Raw genomic sequence first — 19548 nt, 5'->3', positions numbered from 1 at the left:
AAGGGCCATGTGGCAAAGATTGCAAATACAACTCAAAAGATAATTGCAATGCTGAAACGAATGTTCACGTGTAAAGATAAAGTTGTTATTTTGCCTCTTTACAAGGCCTTGATAAGACCTCACTTGGACTATTGTGCACAGGTCTCATCTCCTAGTTTCTGTTGTGATTCTGATATATTGGAGAAAGTACAAAGGAGAGTGTTAAAAATGATATCAGGATTGTGGAATGCTGATTATAAAGACAGATTGAAAATTTGTAGACTGCAGACACTAGCAAACAGGAGAAAGAGGGGTAATATGGTTGAGACTTACAAACTTCTAAAAGGATCATACAGGATTTCAATTGATGGAGGGTGGGGAAAGGATGAGAGGGAATCCTTGGAAACTGAGAATGAAGGTCACCAAGAAGGCTGTGAGGGCTAGATTTTTCTCTCAGAGGGTGGTGCGTGATTGGAATGGATTACCTTTGGATGTTGGGTGCAAGCAGTGTGAATGAATTCAAGAGAATTCATTCACACTGCTTGAATTCAATGAGTCTCTGACTCCCAGGAGGTCTCTCTTAATAATAATAAATAAATCTGAGCTCTGAGCAGGATTTTAATAGCTCACAAGAAACAACTATCAATTGATACTGGAACCCAAAAGCATAATTGCAATACTGGTCACACAGCAAAATACATAATTATGTTTTAAGGATGCAGTTATATATACATCATGCTGCACAAATTATAAACATTCAGTGCTTAAGATGAAAACTCCAGTAGCCTCTGGCCCCAAATGCAGATGTGGTTCTCATGGATAAATTTTCCTCTAACATATTAATAAACTGACACATATTTTAGTCCATTCCTTCATCAGAATATAGCAACAAGTTCATGATTCTTGGACAAACTTGAAAATCTTTCCAATGGTGCTTTATAAAGGTTCGGATCAGGTATCTGTTCTGAGAATCTACTCTTAATACTCCCATTTACCCAAAGTAAGTTACCTTAAGTCCCTTACAATATAATATATCACTATGAATACATTATAGAACCTGTGCATATGATAAAATAGGCAAAGAATTAACCAAAGCATAAATAATGTTTTCACGGCACTAGGAGCAAGATGTCCTAGTCCAGCTCGGGGGGGGGGGGCTCCCCATAGCCCAGCCATATTTACAAATAAAATACACATACACTGATATAATGTGAAGGTAACGCATCAGGAGATGGTAAGGGATAATTTCTTTATTGGGAATTAATCCAGGGTAAAGATATGCACAATACATCTCTAATATGGAGACTTAACCTCTTCTTTACCAAGACCATACTGCATGGCGAAGTCACATCCTTCCAGAGGTGCCCCCGTTTTCACAGAACAGTGAGGATCTAGACTGGAAAGTCGAAAAATATTCCAGAGGAAGGCAATGGCAAACCACCTCTGTACCTTGCCAAGAACATTCTATGAATATGACAAAAATGAGAAAGTACGATATGGTGCTGGATGGTAAGACCCCTTGGCCTGAAGTCATCCAACATGCAACTGACAAAGAACAGAGGGCTTCCACAAGTAGAACTAGTTTTTATGATTATGTCTAGGTCAAATCCGGAAGGAAGGAAGCTTGATCGTGGATGTTGTTGCTGGTTGGAAAAGGGAGGCTCCCTGTTTCACAAGAAACCACAGGATTGGAACTTTGAATGTTAGAAGTATGAACCAAGGTAAGCTAGAAATAATAAAGATGGAAATGGAGCACAAGAAGCTGGATATATTGGGAATAAGTGAACTTGGATGGACAGGAATGGGCCATTTTCAGTCAAGGGACTATATGGTGTATTACTCAGGACATGAGACAAGCCATAAAAATGGAGTATCTTTCTTACTCAGAAAAAAGATGGCTAGGTATATATTAGGTTATAATCCAGTGAGTGACAGAATCATTTCTCTCAGAGTGAGTGGACATCCAATGAATATGACCATCATTGAGGTTTATGCACCAACTACAGAGGCACTAGAAGACACTGTAAAATTTTACGGCAAGTTACAAGAAGTGATAGATGCAACACCAAAGCGCGATTTATGGCTACTTATCGTAGATTGGAATGCAAAAGTAGGAGAGACTGAGGAACAAGGAATAACAGGTCGTTTTAGTTTAGGTATTTGTAACACTGCAGGGAAGAGACTAGTTGAGTTTTGTGCAGAGAATTCTTTGTTTGTTACTAACACCTGCTTTAAACAACACAAAAGAAGATATCACCTGATGAACAATACAGAAATCAAATTGACTATATACTTGGACAAGGAAGATGGAGAAGTTTAATTCAGTCTGTCAAGACTTTTCAGGTGCAGACTGTGGAACAGACCATGAGTTATTAGTGGCTACGATACATGTGAAATTACGGAAACTGAAAACAACACAAATGTCGATCAGATATGATCTTGAAAATGTACCAGCTGAATACAATATTAGTATACATAACAAATTCAACACATTCAATTTGTGTGAAAAAGAAACAGATGAACTATGGGAAGAGATTAAAGATATAATTAAAACAGAAGCAAAGAAGAATATTCCAACAGTTTGTAAGAAAAAGTTTAAATGGCTGTCAGAAGATGCCATCAAAACTGCTCAGGAAAGGAGGAAAATGAAGGCCACAGGAAATTTGCAGGAAGTACGGCATTTGAATGCAGAGTTTCGACGACAAGCCAGAAGAGACAAGGGAAAATACTTTAACCAGGAATGCCAACAAATACAAGACCAAAACAAGAAAGGAAAAAGAAGAGATCTTTTTAAAAAGATCAGCGAGCTAACAGGAAAGTTTAGTACCAAGCTGACAATATTGAAAAGTAAACACAAAGGATATCTTACAGAAGCTGCAGACTCAAAGAAAGATGGAAAAACATCTTTCTTTGAAATAAGGACAGTACAGAAAGTACACCAAAATTACTGAAAAATTTGAAGAGCAGGATTATACACATGCAGTACCCACCTCACTTCACTCTCCAGTACTACTGAAGAGTGAAGTGAGGTGGGCACTGCAACAGCTATCAAGTAAGAAGGCACCAGGAGGAGATGGAATACCTATTGAGCTGCTCAAAGCTCTGGGAGAAGTGGCAGTTAAAATTTTAACAGCTCTATGTCAGTGAATTTGGATCACAACTAAATGGCCTAGGAAATGGAAAAAATCAGTTTCCTTTATTGAAGAAAAGCAATGCAAGAGAGTGTGAAAATTACAGAACTGTAGCACTGATTTCTCATGCAAGTAAAGTCTTATTTAAGATCATTCAGAAAAGACTGGAACCATTCATGAAAAGAGAAATGCCACATGAACAGGCAGGATTTCAAAAAGGCAGAGGAACAAGAGATCAAATCTCTTGTTCCTCTGCACATTCCACATGATCTACAGAGTCAAAAGCCTTGCTATAGTCAAGGAAACAATAGAAAGAGCACAGGAATATCAAAAGAATGTCTACCTTTGTTTCCTTGACCATAGCAAGGCTTTTGACTCTGTAGATCATGTGAAACTGTGGAATGTGTTAAGAACAATGGAAGTACCAGAGCATTTCATTAGCCTTCTGAGGAATCTTTATTATAAACAAGAAGCTACTGTCCGAACAGATCTTGGAGAAACTGAGTATTTCACAATAGGTAAAAGGGTGCGACAAGGATGTATTTTATCTCAGTACCTGTTTAACTTGTACAGCAAATACATTTTAAGAATGGCAGGGCTGGAGGAGTCTTCAGTTGAAATTAAAATTGGTGGAAGAAATATTAATAATTTGAGGTATGCAGATGATACCATCTTGCTAGCAGAATGCAAAGAAGATTTGGAGGAACTTATTATGAAAGTTAAAGAAGAAAGTGCTAAAAAGACAAAAGTTATGGCAACACGTGAACTTAATGATTCTGAAGTAGATGGGGAGAAAATGGAAGTAGTTAACAATTTTGTGCTCCTAGGATCCCGAATTGATCAAGATGATTATCGTACTGAAGAAGTTAGAAGATTATTATTACTCGGAAAGAAAGCAATGACAAATTTAAGCAAGAGCTTTAAAGATATCAGCCTTGCAACAAAAATCAGAATTGTGAAAGCAATGGTATTCCCTGTGGTATTGTATGGATGTGAAAGAAGGAAGATAGATGCATTTGATTTATGGGTTTGGAGATGCTTACTAAGAATACCATGGACTGTAAAGCAAACCAATAAATCAGTGATAGACAGAATAAAGTCAGATTGCTCCCTCGAAGCTATGATCATCAAGCAAAAATTGTCATACTTCGGACATATTATGCGAGCAAATGACAGCATGGAGAAGATGATGATGCGTGCTAAAGTTGATGGAAGCAGGAGAAGAGGAAGACCAAGAATTAGATGGGTGAATGGAGTTAAAGAAGCAACTGGAATGCGCTTGGAAATTCTGAAAGATATGGCCAGGGACAGATCTGAATGGAGAATGTATGTCTCACCAGGAGTCGAAAACAACTCAATGGAACATAACAACAACAAATGCATCAGGAGGCCTCCCAACTTGCTAGGAAGCAGTCCAACTGCAACTTATTCTGCCAGAATACACCTGGAGGCAGTACAAGTATAGTGGTATGAAAGAGAACTGTCAAGGAAATGGAATGGACAAGAGTGCTCTATGTGTAGGAGGCATGCCTACTAATCATTTAACCCACACAAATGCCCCTGGTCTTTTACTCTTCCCTAACACTTGTTCATGTAAGTTATCACTATCATCCATTTGGAATTTAGGTTGAGTTGACTGCACAGGCCTCATTCCATCTTTTTTTTCTTCTTCTTTTTTGTCCCTGAGAATATGTATAGCCTACTCTTTGTGTGGCTTTCATTTTTCCAGTTTCAATATTTTTCCTTCTGCAGTTTTTCTGGTGCATAATTCACTCCCATACATTATTAGAGAAGGTCTTGCCAGAACTTCATAAACTTTTATTGTTGTACCCTTTTGAACATGGTTAGGTGTGAAAATATTGATCACTTCTGTCACCTTTAAGCCTGAAATTTTGGTATCAATATTAGCTTCTTTTGTATATCATTGTGCATCCGAGATATTTGAAGTAGTTAATTTCTTTCAGCATTTTGTTTTCAATAATGATTTTACTTCTTGTTGGAGACAGTTTTAAAAGCCATGATTACTGTCTGCTGATATTTGCATTCCAAATATTTTGAGCAATTGTGTTTAAGAATACTGATCGCTGGAATTTACCTTCACTTCTTGTTATGTATATTTGGTCATCTGCAAACAAAAGGGAATTAAGTATAGTTCTGTCATGCAGTTTTAAATAGCATTTAAAACTGCATGACAGAACTATTCTTTTCTTCAATTTTGTTTTTATTATTTCATCTACACAGATATAAAAATAAGACTAGTGACAACAGTCATCATTGATACCATTCTTTAAATTTTTCATCGATTCTTACAGCTATTTGTTTTGAACATTTAATTATTTCTAAGAGCAAGTGATCTAGAATGTTTAACTTCTTGAGTGTGATCCACAGTTTTTTACTTATGAATTTTTGTGAAATGTTTTTGGGTAATTTATAAATGCTATGTGTGTGTTTCTAAGCTGAATTTACAATACTTTTCCATTACAATTTTTAATATAAAAGTTGGGTCAATACATGATCATCCTTTTTGGAAGACATTTTTATTCTTCACAAAGTTTATCTTCTACACATCATTTGTGTTTTGAAGTTACTCTTTTTGTGTATAGCTTATAACCAGTATTTAGAAGGCTTATTTCTTTATAAGTTTCAGTTACACTTATTGCTTTTTTTTTTTATACAGTAGAATGACAACATTATTCCAACTTTCTGGTAGTTTTCCTTGTTGCCAGATACTGTCATATAATTTTACTAGTCACTTGACTATGCATATTTAATGAGTTCTATATTTATTATCTTCTCAAGGGGATTTCCCTGATTTACCTTACTGTATTGCTTGGTGGATTTTTTCTATTATTATTTCTTCCACTGTATAGCTGATAGTCAGCATTATATCAGTTTCAATTTATTATTATAGCCATGGATACCAAAGATTCACTGCGGGAAACTTAAATTAACCACATACCTATTGTATCTCCTCTGAATTACTGCCACACAAAGCACTAACAACCAATGCACTGCGATCTAACGCAGTGTCAGAATTATCACGTTAGGCCAATTGCAGCTAGCCTCGCCGATATTCGTTTGTGCTTCTCATTGCATGTTACAAGCGATTCCGACAATGCTCCTTTGGGCAGTGCATCGTATGCTTTCGCACATTATTTTTGCGAGATACGAAATGTGCGTGTTTGTGGTGAGGGTGAACTATTTTTTGTAAATCTTATTTTAATTTGTTAAAATAACATATAATTATTTATTTATTATAGACACAAGACTGAATTATGACGAGTGTCACTGTTGAAAATATGAAAAGAATTATATTTTTTCAATTATCATTACATGAAACAAATGCACTGCGACCTAACGCAGTGTGAGAATTATCGCGCCAATTGCAGCTAGCCTCGCCAATATATTTTATTTTTTATTTTGTATATGCAGCACCCCCACTTAAAATCCTCAATCTATTATCATGAGAACATTCCATATGAAACTTTTATTATTGGTGTTTGTTCATGGTGGGGGTGAAATATTTTTAATATGTAAATTTATTTATTAATAAATTGGTTACTGATTAGGGAAAAAATAATTTTTTTTTAAATTTAATATTATTTTTTTATTTTGTATATGCAGCACCCCCACTTAAAATTTTCACCGGCCGCCACTGAAATCCTCAATCTATTATCATGAGAACATTCCATAGACCATACATCATCTTAATCACTTGACTCCGGATTCTCATTCTGAAGAAACTCAGATAACCAGACCTGAGCATGGTAATTCAGATATGAGCATATTAAGGCCTCATAGAACACAATAATAAGCAGAGATATGGAAGTTATCACTCCTACTTATAAACAGAAAGGAAACTTTCTCATTTACGTTTGTTAGTGTGTTCTTCAATAACCCAAGTTATCTCATGAGCTACTTTGGCAACCTTAACAGTATGCATTCTGAACTTCAACCCTCATCAAATTGATTAAGCTAATGATTTTGGGATAACTATTTTATCAGCTTCTTCCTTTTCTTGCCACATAACAAAAAACCCTTTGAGATTTCCTTTGGTTTTCTCAGCTAATTGCTTTTCATAATCTAATTTGGCTTCCTTACCCTGACGTTTTCCCTTTCTTGACTATGATTGCGGGTGTGTGGATCATTTCTCCTTATATAATCTTCACAATTTCTTTTTTGTTGCTCCTGCTTAATTATATTAAGCACCCATTAACTCCTACCTGATTTATACTACTGCCCTGGGGCGTAAGTCTGATATTGCTTCCTTCAGATACTCCTTGACTATCTCCCATGCACTGTTAACATCCTTCTCTTGTATATTCTTATGCCATGGCATTGCTTTAGTTTGTCTCCTGAAGCCAAGATCACATGTTCACTCTTCAAATCAGAGGCAGTGTGATGATGATTATGGACACATCTGATCCTGCAACCAGATCCCATACTCTCATATCAAAGTTCCTTCCTGCCATACAATCTTTCCTCCTTCCAATCTGTGTCATGGTAGCTGAAGTCCCCCCATACTAATTACTTGACTTGCACTCATTGTGTGAATTTGATAATGCATACCTTCCATATTATCTGTAGCACCCTGGATAGCAACCACAACCAACTATACATTTTGTCCTTATTATTATTATTACATGACACCTCTGGGAAGTCCAAAAACTCATCAAGGGAGGGCACCTACTCTACAACTCTGTCTCCAACACTCAATTCGCCAACCACACCATTGCCATCTACTGCCATTCACCACCACTAGTATTTTCAGACAATCACAAACATCAATGCCCACAGCAGGATTCAAACCCACAGCCTTTTGGCTGGAGAGCAGATACACTAACCACTTGGCCAACGAGGTTGGCATTTGCTTCAATATCCCACAAGATTGCCTAAAATGAAGTGCCATCCACATGCCTATCTCCTGTTTTTGGCTGCAATTTGTCTGCTATCATCAATTTTCTCTAACCTTCTTGAAAAATACTAAATCCTTTACATTCTCTCCTTGCAACTACATCATCTGCTGCCAGCCAAGTCTAATGTATATACCTTTTGGCGAGGTTGCACTAACCAACAGAAAAATTCATCCCTCTTATTAGTGATACTTTGACTATTAGTACACATAAAGTAACACCCCCCCCCCCCACCTCAGACATCCTCTTTACACTTTGCATTGACTATCCATATTGATATTGTTGCTTAAGAGACTAAATTCCACATATTTTGGTCATTCTCACACAACACTCACTTTGTACCCACCTAATAGCTTTTTTCCTGACTTTGTGCTTTCACACACTCAGTGAAAAATGCTCTCTCTCTCGACACTTAACTCTGAATCTATTTAAGTGTAGCCCATCAACATTATTGGAGTTCTTCCATGAAAGCCAGTCTATGTTTACAAATTCTATTTGTAATCATTGTCCTCCTCCTCATAGAGGAGGTGGACAATGGGCACCCCAAGGCAGTTTACTTCTATCTTAGAATGTCACTAGACAATCTCACTCTTCTTTTTCGCTTCTTCCAATATTCTTTCAGAAAGAAGATTTAGTCATGCTTTGATTAAGTATTCCACTTATTAGAGAATCACTATAAAAAATTTTTTTTCTCCTTACTCTTTCTCTCATTTATTCATATGATCTTTCTGACCTTGCTATTTCATCATCTCAGCTCTACTAATCTCTTGCCAGTCTTTCAGTTTAATGCTTTGTCTCATGTATGTCTCGCTCTCAAATATGCATGCTATTTCCTTCTAATCATTGACATTAACATGTCACAGACCTCTGTGAATAGTGACATCATCACTATCACATTTTGCTCTTTCCATTCAACTGGCACTTGCTCTCAAAATACTTAGTAGCAACCAAGATATCTTGGTTGTTACTATTCTATGCATTGGCACCATACCAACAATATCTAGAAATATCTACTTTAATACAAATATTATTATTATTATGTTACCCCTCCAGGGAGTTCAAAGCCTCATCGAGGGAGGGCACCTGCTCTACAACTCTCAGTCTCCACCACTCAATCCACTAACTGCAACTACACCAACGCCATCTACCACCCATCACTACAACTGGTATTTCCACAGACAATCACAAATATCCATGTCCACGGTGGGATTCGAACCCACAGCTGTTTTGGCTGGAGAGCGGATACGCTAACCACTCGGCCAACCAGGCCAGCGATGTACATGGGGAAATATACATGGTTCTCTTGAATTGTAGTAACTCAATCCATCACACAAGCATATTAAACAAAAAAAAAAAAAAAAAAACTGCAATATTATTTCAATACTATCTTGCCAGATTTTCTCTTTGATTAGTTCAAGTTGAACTTATTCTTTTACCTCCTTACTCATGTTTCTTAAAATTTTGTATGCATTTAGCCTCTTTGATATAAGATCTCTTTCATTTTGCTATGATGTTATCCAATATTTCTCTATTCTGTTTTTTTTTTTTTTTTAATCAATTTCTGCTTCCAATAATTTTATAGTTACCTTGTGCTTCTACACTGAGTGTGTGGAAGTACAAAGTAAGCAAACACAAAGTAAGTGTGAAAGCAAAAGCCACTGTTTATATGCTTCTTTCTCATCCTTAATTATTGCTAGAATGTTCTCATCCCAGTTTCTTATTCCACTTTTCTTTACTTCTTATCCAAGATATTTTGTTTCTATACTTAAATGGGATTTTCAAATTATTCCATTTTACTTCTATATTATCATTTCTGTTTATTTGCTCCTTTTTAATTTATTCTTTGTAAATATATATAATGAATAATTTTGTTATCCAAGAGCTGAACTGTAAAAGATTCTAGGGTTTTTCTTTGCTTTGGTTAATTTTAAACCATCTTGGGAAGGGGGACAGGGGTTCAATTTTCCTTCTTATAATAGATATGATACAATTCTATTTCTGCACCTCTGAATACCTTTTGCTTATTAGCTGTTTTCTTATTAGCAATTATATATTCTATTATACTTTTTAGGTCTCTTGTTTTACAAGTGAATTTATATCTTTATGCCTGAAAAAGTCGTTAATAATTTTTAATTTATTATATATAGAAAAATCTCCAACTCTATATTCATTTCTACATGTGGCTTCACTTGTTCCTATATTTGTACAAACTGAAATCTCTTATCATTAATAGAGATCATTTTGGTTTATTTGTAATTTTAGATCCAGAATTCTCTAGCTACAGTATTTATAATGTGCGACTTGTTTAAAAAAGTTGATTTATAAATAAAAATTATTATTTCTGCTTTTGCACTTCATTTTTGACTCCACTGTAAATATAGATGTAATTATCTGTTTCATCTGAACCATTCTGTTGTTTCCTTTAGTTTTACTATTACTGCTGATCTGATACTTCTACTTGTTATTTGTGTTGAATACTTCCAACTTTCCAGCTAGTAACATTCCAGACATTCTTGTTTATTTTAATTTTTTAGCCTTTGTTTTTACAAATGACTTCAATTTCTTCTATCCTGAGACTCTAGAATAAGAAAATATTTAACTTGGTTACCAGCCATCTGCAGTCCAGTCTAGTGGTGAGGCTGCCACCTTAAGACCTCCAAAACTTAGCCTAGTCTCCCTTTTCTCTTCCTCCTGAGTACTTAACTACTTCCCACTCTGATTGGTTTCCAGGGTTCACCATGTGGAGGTGAGAGTGGAATTAGGGAGGAGAGGTGAGATGGCAGCTCCTATTTGGGCAGATCATATATTGCACATCCATTCCCTTTGAACTCACCATAAATGATTTTGATAACACTGTGGAACAAAAAAACTTTCTCAGCAAACAAAACAAACGTAAAACAAAAAATTGCAAAAACAGTCATTCATGAAATAAACAAATATAAATAAATTAAAACGTGTACATCACAACACTAGCAGCCTTAATTCTAACCTGAATGATCTGTTCCACGACCACCACATACAAAGAGCAAACTATTATTTCTAACAAAACATCAATTGGCTGCTTCAGCAGTCTACTGCACGCCTCTGCAGAACATCAGGGAAACCCTGATTAATCTTCATACTAATACGGCTCCTGGTCCAAATGGCATTCCACCATTTGTCCTCAAAACGTGTGCCCCAGAATTAACACCCGTTCAACAGCACATAAGGGCCTTAATCAAATCTATACCTAAAAAGGGAGACAAAAGTCAGCCATTTAACTACCATCCCAATGTTCCCACAAGTGATGAAGAAGGTTATCAACAACCAGCTTCTTCACTACTTGGAGACTCATCACTTAAGTCAGGGTTTCTCAAACTTTTCCTATGATGGAACACTTCACAAATCCTGAACTTTTAATGGAACACCTTGGTTATAGTAGAGTATCGTCAGTCTTATATTCAGTGTAAAGCTAAGCACACACACACTATCGCTGCAGCAGCCTGTGTCGCATCGCAAAAATGCAACAGCACACACTACAGGTGTGCCGGGCCACAGAGCATTGCATTGGCCTTGCTTACGACCACACGTTTCCTAGAATAGATACTTCCGTACTTCACTTGAGCTCGGAGGTGTCGACAGCCGTAGGCAGCTGTCATCCAGCAGCTGAGTCAAGGCCAGCGTGCACTGTCCTTAATAGCACAATCTACATGCAATGTGAGGACCGTCTGATTTTCAAATATGTTTGAACTTGTCGCAGCATTTAAAATCATTCCAGGCTCATGTTAATTTTGATAATTTTTCATGGAACACTTATTCACTTTCCGCGGAACATAGTTTGGGAGATGCTGACTTAAGTAATGACCATCAATATGAATTCTGGAATGTATTAAATTCCTTGCCAGTGTGGATTATCACATTTTGGCCAAACAGGTAGATCTGCTATTGTATCTAGGTTGGAAAGATTGTTTAGTTGTAAAGATTTAGTTCGTCTTCATTCTTCCCATCCTGTTTAGGATGCGAAAAAGATATTTCAGGGCTTTTCAACTAAAGATGAGTTAGCAGGTATCATATGGAAGTGACAGCATTTTTTCTCCTTCAGGAAAGTTGGCTTCATCCCATAAAACAAGTAAACTCAATGTCATCATCGTCATCAGTAGTGCTAACCAGCACTTAAGAGTCCATTACTTTCCAAGCATCCTTGGATTTCATATCTGCAATTCAAGGATAAGATGATCAGCCCAATGCCTATAGGTATTCTTTGTCCAAAAATTACTGATTTTCTATTGGCAGGTTTGCCTGGTTGTGGGATGCTTCCAGGAAGGAAAACTATGCCACCTTTGTATGAGACCAGCTAACTCCTCCAGTTGAAAAGCCCTGATAAAAGTTTATCATTTCTAGATGGGGTACAAACCAACCAACGGTAGGTCTTTCCAACCAAAGGGCTTCATCTATGCTGTCTAAGCTACAGAGGCTAAACAAGCAAACTGGAAAGCAGAATGCATTCAACCGACAGCCATAATATACTAGGCAGATAGGATTAACTTCCAATCAGAGCATTAATTAGATTTCCAAGAAGTTACTTGCCCATGACAGGCCACTGTACCTAACATGAAAGAAAGCATGAGAATGGGAATGAATAGTGTCTGTTTGCACTGAAACTTAGTTTTGAAGGCCACACTTTGTAATAATGACAATAAATATCACTATTTTCCGGTAACAGCATATCTTATCCATATGAAGGAATCTTATGAAAACTTTGTTTCATAAGTACCTGAACTATGACAATGATGAATATAGTGGTGAACTCAAAGTGATAGTTTTTATTGGGCATAAGATACAATTCACAAAATATTGTTGTTTTTTAAACAATTATTAGACATACACAAGATTGTTGTTCTTGTACTCATTTCCAACAATATGTCCTGTTTGTTCAAAGTATGAGCAGAAGTATTTACACTGAACCTGATAAATACCAGGGGAAGAAGAGAGGGCACTACTTATCTTTCATGGATGGTAACCATGAGGAGATTTTATTGATGAGGAATAATGTAGGGAGTAAACTATATATTTTCAGGATCTTTGTAATTACTTTTGAGATAGCTGCAATGTCAACAATAAACCTGAAAAATCTGCCCTTGCTCAGCATTAAGTGTACAGTGATCACAATATCCTCTGATCCAATACACACCTTTTACATTGGTGCCAGTTGAGGTTTCAGCGGTTATTTAAAGAAAGTGCTACACTGTCCAAACTTAAACGGAATGACCGTCTATTGTCAAGATATTGGAGTTTTGTCCTCATAAATGGCATGCCCTTTATCTCCTCTCTCTCTCTTCTTTAATATAATACAATATCATTCAATCATTTTATTTATTGAAATTTTACAATTTTTTGTATTTTAAAATTCTCTTAATTTTAGTTTTAATTGAACTCATCCATATCATAGCACATGGCTCAGCTCTGTAAATAAGATTAACATTTAACGAAGGATCTATAATCACGTCAGTGCTGTCTAGAGTGCAGGTGAAGACTCAAAGTTAACTGATATTATATATATATATATATATATATATATATATATATATAGAGAGAGAGAGAGAGAGAGAGAGAGAGAGAGAGAGAGAGAAAGGCATTTCCATGCAAGCAAAACAGGCATAACCAGCCACTTCTTAAATAAAATGTTGTCTTAAAGTAGTTTTGTTACTTTTTATATGCTGACCAATAGTTACAGAAAGATTAATATCTATGGCTACTGCTTTTTTAATTAAAAAAAAAAAAGAAAGTGACAGAATTCACTCTTTGATAGCAGGTAACTACTAAAAATGCCACTTGTCTTTGTGTTAGTACCATGCAACCAGTGATGGTATTTGACCCAAGCTTAAGCAAATACAGTGCCATCTCTTCAGAGTGACGACCTCACATATTCAGCTGAAAGTCAAAAGATGTGCAGGAGATGACAACTTGTACAGTCATCTCCTGCACAAGTTGAAAATGACAAACTTCTGTTAAAATTATGTCTGCAATTAACCTTTAAAAGTTCAAATGTTTTTGAGGATATAAAATAAACCCAACAAAGAGACACATTCTTCATAGTAGCCACATAGATCAGTCAAACCCAGCATACCTTTCATCACGAGAAAGCCTAGCCTCAACTGGAGCTGGAGATGATGGTTCAGAGCAGATTACTTGAGCTGGGTGGGCTTTTGTCAATATCACATCTGAGTGTTGTCCTGTATCAAGGGAGGAATCTGAAGAAATGGTTGTCATTCCACCTCCTGCATTACTTCGTTCCAATGAAGAATATGGAGTTGAATGCTGAGTTTGTGATCCAGTTTCTGAATCATGGTGAGAGGATGTCAATTCCTGAAAATAACATAGTGATAAAAGTGAACATGAAAGCATTAGTATGAATTATCAAACATTATAATACTAACTATCTGCAATATCATATCTTACTTTTTTTAAATGCTGCTTATGTCCAAGAAGTATAACCTATCTTCTTCTTCTCTCTATCTCTCTCGTTTTTTATTAAATGAGAATATCATCCATAAAAGGCTGTAAACCTATAGTACATTAGTATTAATACTGTAAACGCATAAATTCTGCTCTCAAAACCACATGGAAATGTTTTTAAACTGCTCTAGACTTCCAATAAGCACGGTGATGGTATCACATAATGAAATCCTTTTACCACCTAAAGACATCATAAATATCCATGTATGCCATAGGATTTAAATGCATGACTAATTAACTGAAACATGATGCTACCTATTTGCACAAACCAGGCAGAATAGCCACAATGGTTTAATTAAGTCAGCATCATGCATTACAGTCATTTATCCAACTTTTTTTTTTTTTTTTTTTTTTTTTTTTTTTTTACAATTTCAGTTTTATATAGAGAACTGTGCATGCAAAAACAGATATAAAACTGGAACTGATGCCTTAAAGATACCATATGCAATGGAACAAATCTTTAAACAGAGGAAATGTTTATACATAACAACATATTAAGTTGTTGTAGTTGATATCATGGCAGCTTTTATCCATCTTTCTTTGTGACATTCATAAAGTGCTCTGTGACAGTTGACAGTATGTCAACTGTCACAGAGCACTTTATGAATGATACTGCTTCCTAAAATTTCACCTACAGATGTTCTTATGATTCATTTTTGGATTTATTTTTACTTTTCTTCAGTGCTAGATGTTTTGCATTCACAGACTGTTATCATGCAAACTGAGAAACAGAATCATCAGTCCATGCCCAACACTCATGTTTGGTAGCGATATGTGTGTGTGTGTGTGTGCACGTGCATGCATGCATGCCGGGGGAAGGGGTATGTTTAACAGACTAGGTATATGTATGTTTTTCATCTTTGCATTTATGGGAGAATGGACTTGTGGAGTAGAGTCCGTTAAAAAGTACAAATGAACAGTCTGGCTGAAATCACAGTTTCGGATCAAGTACACTATCTAATGCAGTGCCAGCTATTCTGAAACTGCAAGAAGTGGTATTCCTGATCTGAAAGGAAGTATTGTAACAGAGAAAAGCTATTCAAAATATTATAATTTTATGGTGTAAACAGAATGCAAAATTAAACAATACATAGTCTATATTTAAGTCAGCAATGACAACTGAAGAAGATACAGGAAGAGAGTTTTATGTAAAATCAGGTGTAAGACAAGGGTGCACACTAGCTCTACTTTTGTTCATCATCCATAAGTATTACACTATGAATGAAAGTATAATTAAATCTGATAACAAAATTGAAGATGTTAATTTCAGCCTCTAAACTCTATTCAGATGATATTATGCCCATAAATAAATGCAGTACAAGTCTTAGAGTCAGATTTATGGAAGAATGGACTTGTGGAGTAGAGTCCGTTAAAAAGTACAAATGAACAGTCTGGCTGAAATCACAGTTTCGGTGACCACACCTTGTTTTACTAATTAAACAATTGCTATAATGAATTTGGCAAGGAAATCAGCAATAAAAAAAAATTAAAAAACAAACTAGAAAAACAGGAACTGATGCCTTAAAGATACCATATGCAATGAGGGCATGACCACTAAAACATGAGCTGCATCCTGAATGGATAACACTTACAGATGTTTCCATTCAGGATGGAGAACACCCTCTCTGAGAAGTAAAACCTAGAAACTATTTAGGTCAATTTTCTTGTGAAGATGTCAAATTAAATATGGAAATAGACAATAGAATAATCTGATCTGGTATGATGGGGAAGTCTACTGAATAAATTTATATTGAGTAAGAGAGAAATTAGTGAAAACACAAACTAGTTTTATACAAGACAGTGTTCAAACTATTATTAACTTATGGATCTCAGAGGCAGGATAGAAATGGACTGAATGTGAGAAAAATTACTTAAGTGAATAGATGTATCAGTGATAGCATTACATTAAAAATGAAGAAAGAATTTAACAATGTTTGCTTTCAGGAAAGTGTAAGCAGGGCTAATCTTAGATGGTTATGGTCAGTTAAACAGAAAATGTGAAAAGAAAGGTAAACATATCCTTGATCTTCTCTACATAAAGATTATATAGTTATGCAGCCACTATTCCCTATGCATGTGGAACATCAGAAATAAAAGTGAAAATTAAAAAACTGAACTATCTTCAAGTACATTTTCAAAATTGGTTGCACTTATCTGCTTTCCTCAGGGCCCAAATCCTTCCTCTCTTGGTACTTGGTGTGTGTGTGTGGGGGGGGGGGGGGGGGGGGCTTGTTCCTGCAGGTTGACTTACTATGGACAGACTAGAAGATCAGCCATGATCTGCTTGGCAGAAGAAGAGTATAATCATGACTACAAACAATCATATCTAAATGACCATGCCTTGAATATTACCCATGCAAAAAACTATTACAGCAAGTTCAAAAATGAAGGGTGTATTTTTTTTTTCCCCTCGAAATTCCAGCTGCACTTAAAAACCAACTTGATTTAAATAAATATGGATGTGAAACTTATATAAATATGGGAAACGCTAATTCATGGAGTTATGGAAAAATAGGAGGATCATTTTAAGGGTCAGAGTCACAAAACTTGAAGGAGACTTTCCCATATTCCTTCAAAGGATAAGAGAGAACTGACTGGGAATTCCGAATTAAAATCTAGTCCTTGCCTTATCATGGCTGAGGAAGATTCTTCAGCTCTTCACGTTACCGACGAGAATCGAACCTAGGACACTCCTTCCCCAGGCATATGGTTGTGAAGTGCACAGCCACTAGGCTAACCGTACAGACAAAAAAAAAAAAAAAAAAAAATTTATTGATTTAACAGATTAACATTCAGAATAGTTAAAAATATTAATGTTCACAATACAAGCAATTCCATTTATAACCCTATTTTCCAAAACAACTACTGTTTTAGGGACACATCACAGAAGCCAATAACAGTCTCCTATTGATAACTGAAAACTGCTATGATTTACTTCACATATACGAAAATGCATTATGGTATGTATTCATCATTATTGAAGTGCACAGCCTGGAATATTTAAAGGAGCTATTTATAACTAAAAAAAAAAATTATTTTTTTTGGAAGTGGGGGGGGGGGGATTCTTTCTTTTGAATTATATACTGAAAGGTATTGCTAGATACCAAACGAAGTAATGCAGAAGTCATATTTTCCATACACAAGTAGTGAAAAGGTGCATCACCTTATTGATAAATTACTCTGGATCAGAGAGACAAATGACAGAGTTGAGATTGGCATTATAGGATACTAAGGCAATTGATGTAAAGTTATTAGCCTCTTTATATAAAGCAGCCTAGTTAGGAAGATACTTCATGCACAATTTTTTTTTGCTTACACTTGAATAAAAGATTAAACCAAGAATATAATTTCTTGGCATTATTAGTTTATATTCTGATTTATCAGTCACATTCACTGACTTAGAAGCATACATATATGATTATTAATTAACTTAAGGAATTCACAACATACATTAGAATATAAATTAAATTAAACTTTAATATATCCCTCCCCCCCCAAAAAAAAATAATTTTTTTTTTTTTTTTTTGAGTTATAAATAGCTCCTTTAAATATTCCAGACTGTGCACTTCACTAATGATGAATACATAGCAGGGTGTTTTTCTCCCAGAAACTCTGATTTTTCATCCCGCATACAGACAAATCAGCTCTTCAGAACACACGCAATTTACAGACATAGAATACCAGTTGTGGTGAAGGTAGATGGCGTTGATGGAGATGATTCGTGGTAGAGGTTCGGTGTAGTGGTTGAGACAGTTGTAGGTGTCCTCCCACAATGAGTCTTCGGACTCCTTGGAGGTGTCAGGAATAATAATAATAATATATTTCCAATATTTCGGCAACGTCACGTTGCCATCTTCAAAGGAACTTAAAATAAAGACACGTGTACGCAGGCACTACACACAGTAAATGAGGACGAAGCAAGAAAGCTATTGTTTCTCCTAAAAGTCCTGATGGTGCCCCCTAGTGGGCTATGTAGGTATTCTTGGCCGGACAGTCTCCTGATGTAAGTCTTCCAAATTTGGGGCAGTCTCATGCAACCATATTTGTTGAGTTTGGCACATTTATTAGGGCTGAGGCTGATTCCAAGAAAAGTCTTTCAAATTTGAACTTGCTACAGTGTATTATTGTGGCTTTCTTCCACCATATTCTGTGGCGTGTATCCAGAGCATGGTCTGCAAGACCAGAGTGGCTATACTGGTTAAAACGGATGTAGTCGTTGTGTTCATTTTGATATTTGAAAACACAAGGTGAACGTACATCAGGAGACCTTCAGTCCAACGGCCAAGAATACCTACATAGCCTGCTGGGGTGGGGGGGGGGGGGGGGCACCATCAGGACTTTTAGGAGAAACAATAGCTTCCTTGCTTCATCCTATTTACTGTGTGTAGTGCCTGCATTCACGTTTCTTTATATTTTAAGTTCCTTTGAAGATGGCAACGTGACGTTGCCAAAATTGGAAATATATATTAAATATATATAATTTAATTTATATTCTAATGTACGTTGTGAATTCCTTAAGTTAGTTAATAATCAACATATAAGCCTTTCTATGAGAAGCATACATATATAAAAAATAATGCAATGAAATAGTTGATGCTTGTGAGCGAATGTTCAAAATTTATGAAGCCTCTCTTACAGCTTTGAAGTGCACTTCTTGAAAAAAATAAAAAATTAAAAATAAGTTTTTCAGGATATATCATTGTAGATTATCTCTATTTTTTTTTTTTTTTTTTTCAGAAAGTTTAACCATACCTCACTAGTACTATCACTGTCCAAAAAATCTGGACTGATCAGTTTAAGAAGATCCTCCTGAAGAGTACTGGTACTACCACTGCAACTGCTTCCACTGCTGGTTGTTGTTGCAGCAGATGTACTTGTGGGCTTATTTGTTCTAGTTCCTCCAGATGTAACTCCTGGTCTCAATCTGTTTGATTTTGAATTCAGTGGCTCTGAATGTGTTCTATACAAATAATAATAAAATAAAATAAATAATAATATCATTACTGCAATCTTTGGATTATTCAGCCATT

General features: G+C 35.9%; 1 protein-coding gene across 4 annotated transcripts in view; it reads right to left on the bottom strand.

Moving 5' to 3' along the window:
* The window catches only part of LOC150102608 (signal-induced proliferation-associated 1-like protein 2), a 485410-nt gene that overhangs the window by 43765 nt on the left and 422097 nt on the right, over window positions 1-19548 (bottom strand). For all 4 annotated transcript variants that reach the window (XM_090398858.1, XM_090398862.1, XM_090398859.1 and 1 more), the window contains 2 exons: window positions 19271-19478; window positions 14130-14368 (listed from right to left, as the gene is read on the bottom strand). In XM_090398858.1, coding sequence (XP_090254984.1) covers window positions 14130-14368; window positions 19271-19478 — 447 coding nt within the window. The remainder of the gene's footprint in view (window positions 1-14129; window positions 14369-19270; window positions 19479-19548) is intronic.

Source organism: Typopeltis vanoorti, chromosome 10 (assembly GCF_054136105.1).
Source record: "Typopeltis vanoorti isolate ZY-2024b chromosome 10, IOZ_Tvanoo_1.0, whole genome shotgun sequence".
Lineage (NCBI taxonomy): Eukaryota > Metazoa > Arthropoda > Arachnida > Uropygi > Thelyphonidae > Typopeltis > Typopeltis vanoorti.
This window is presented reverse-complemented; position numbering and strand designations above follow the sequence as displayed.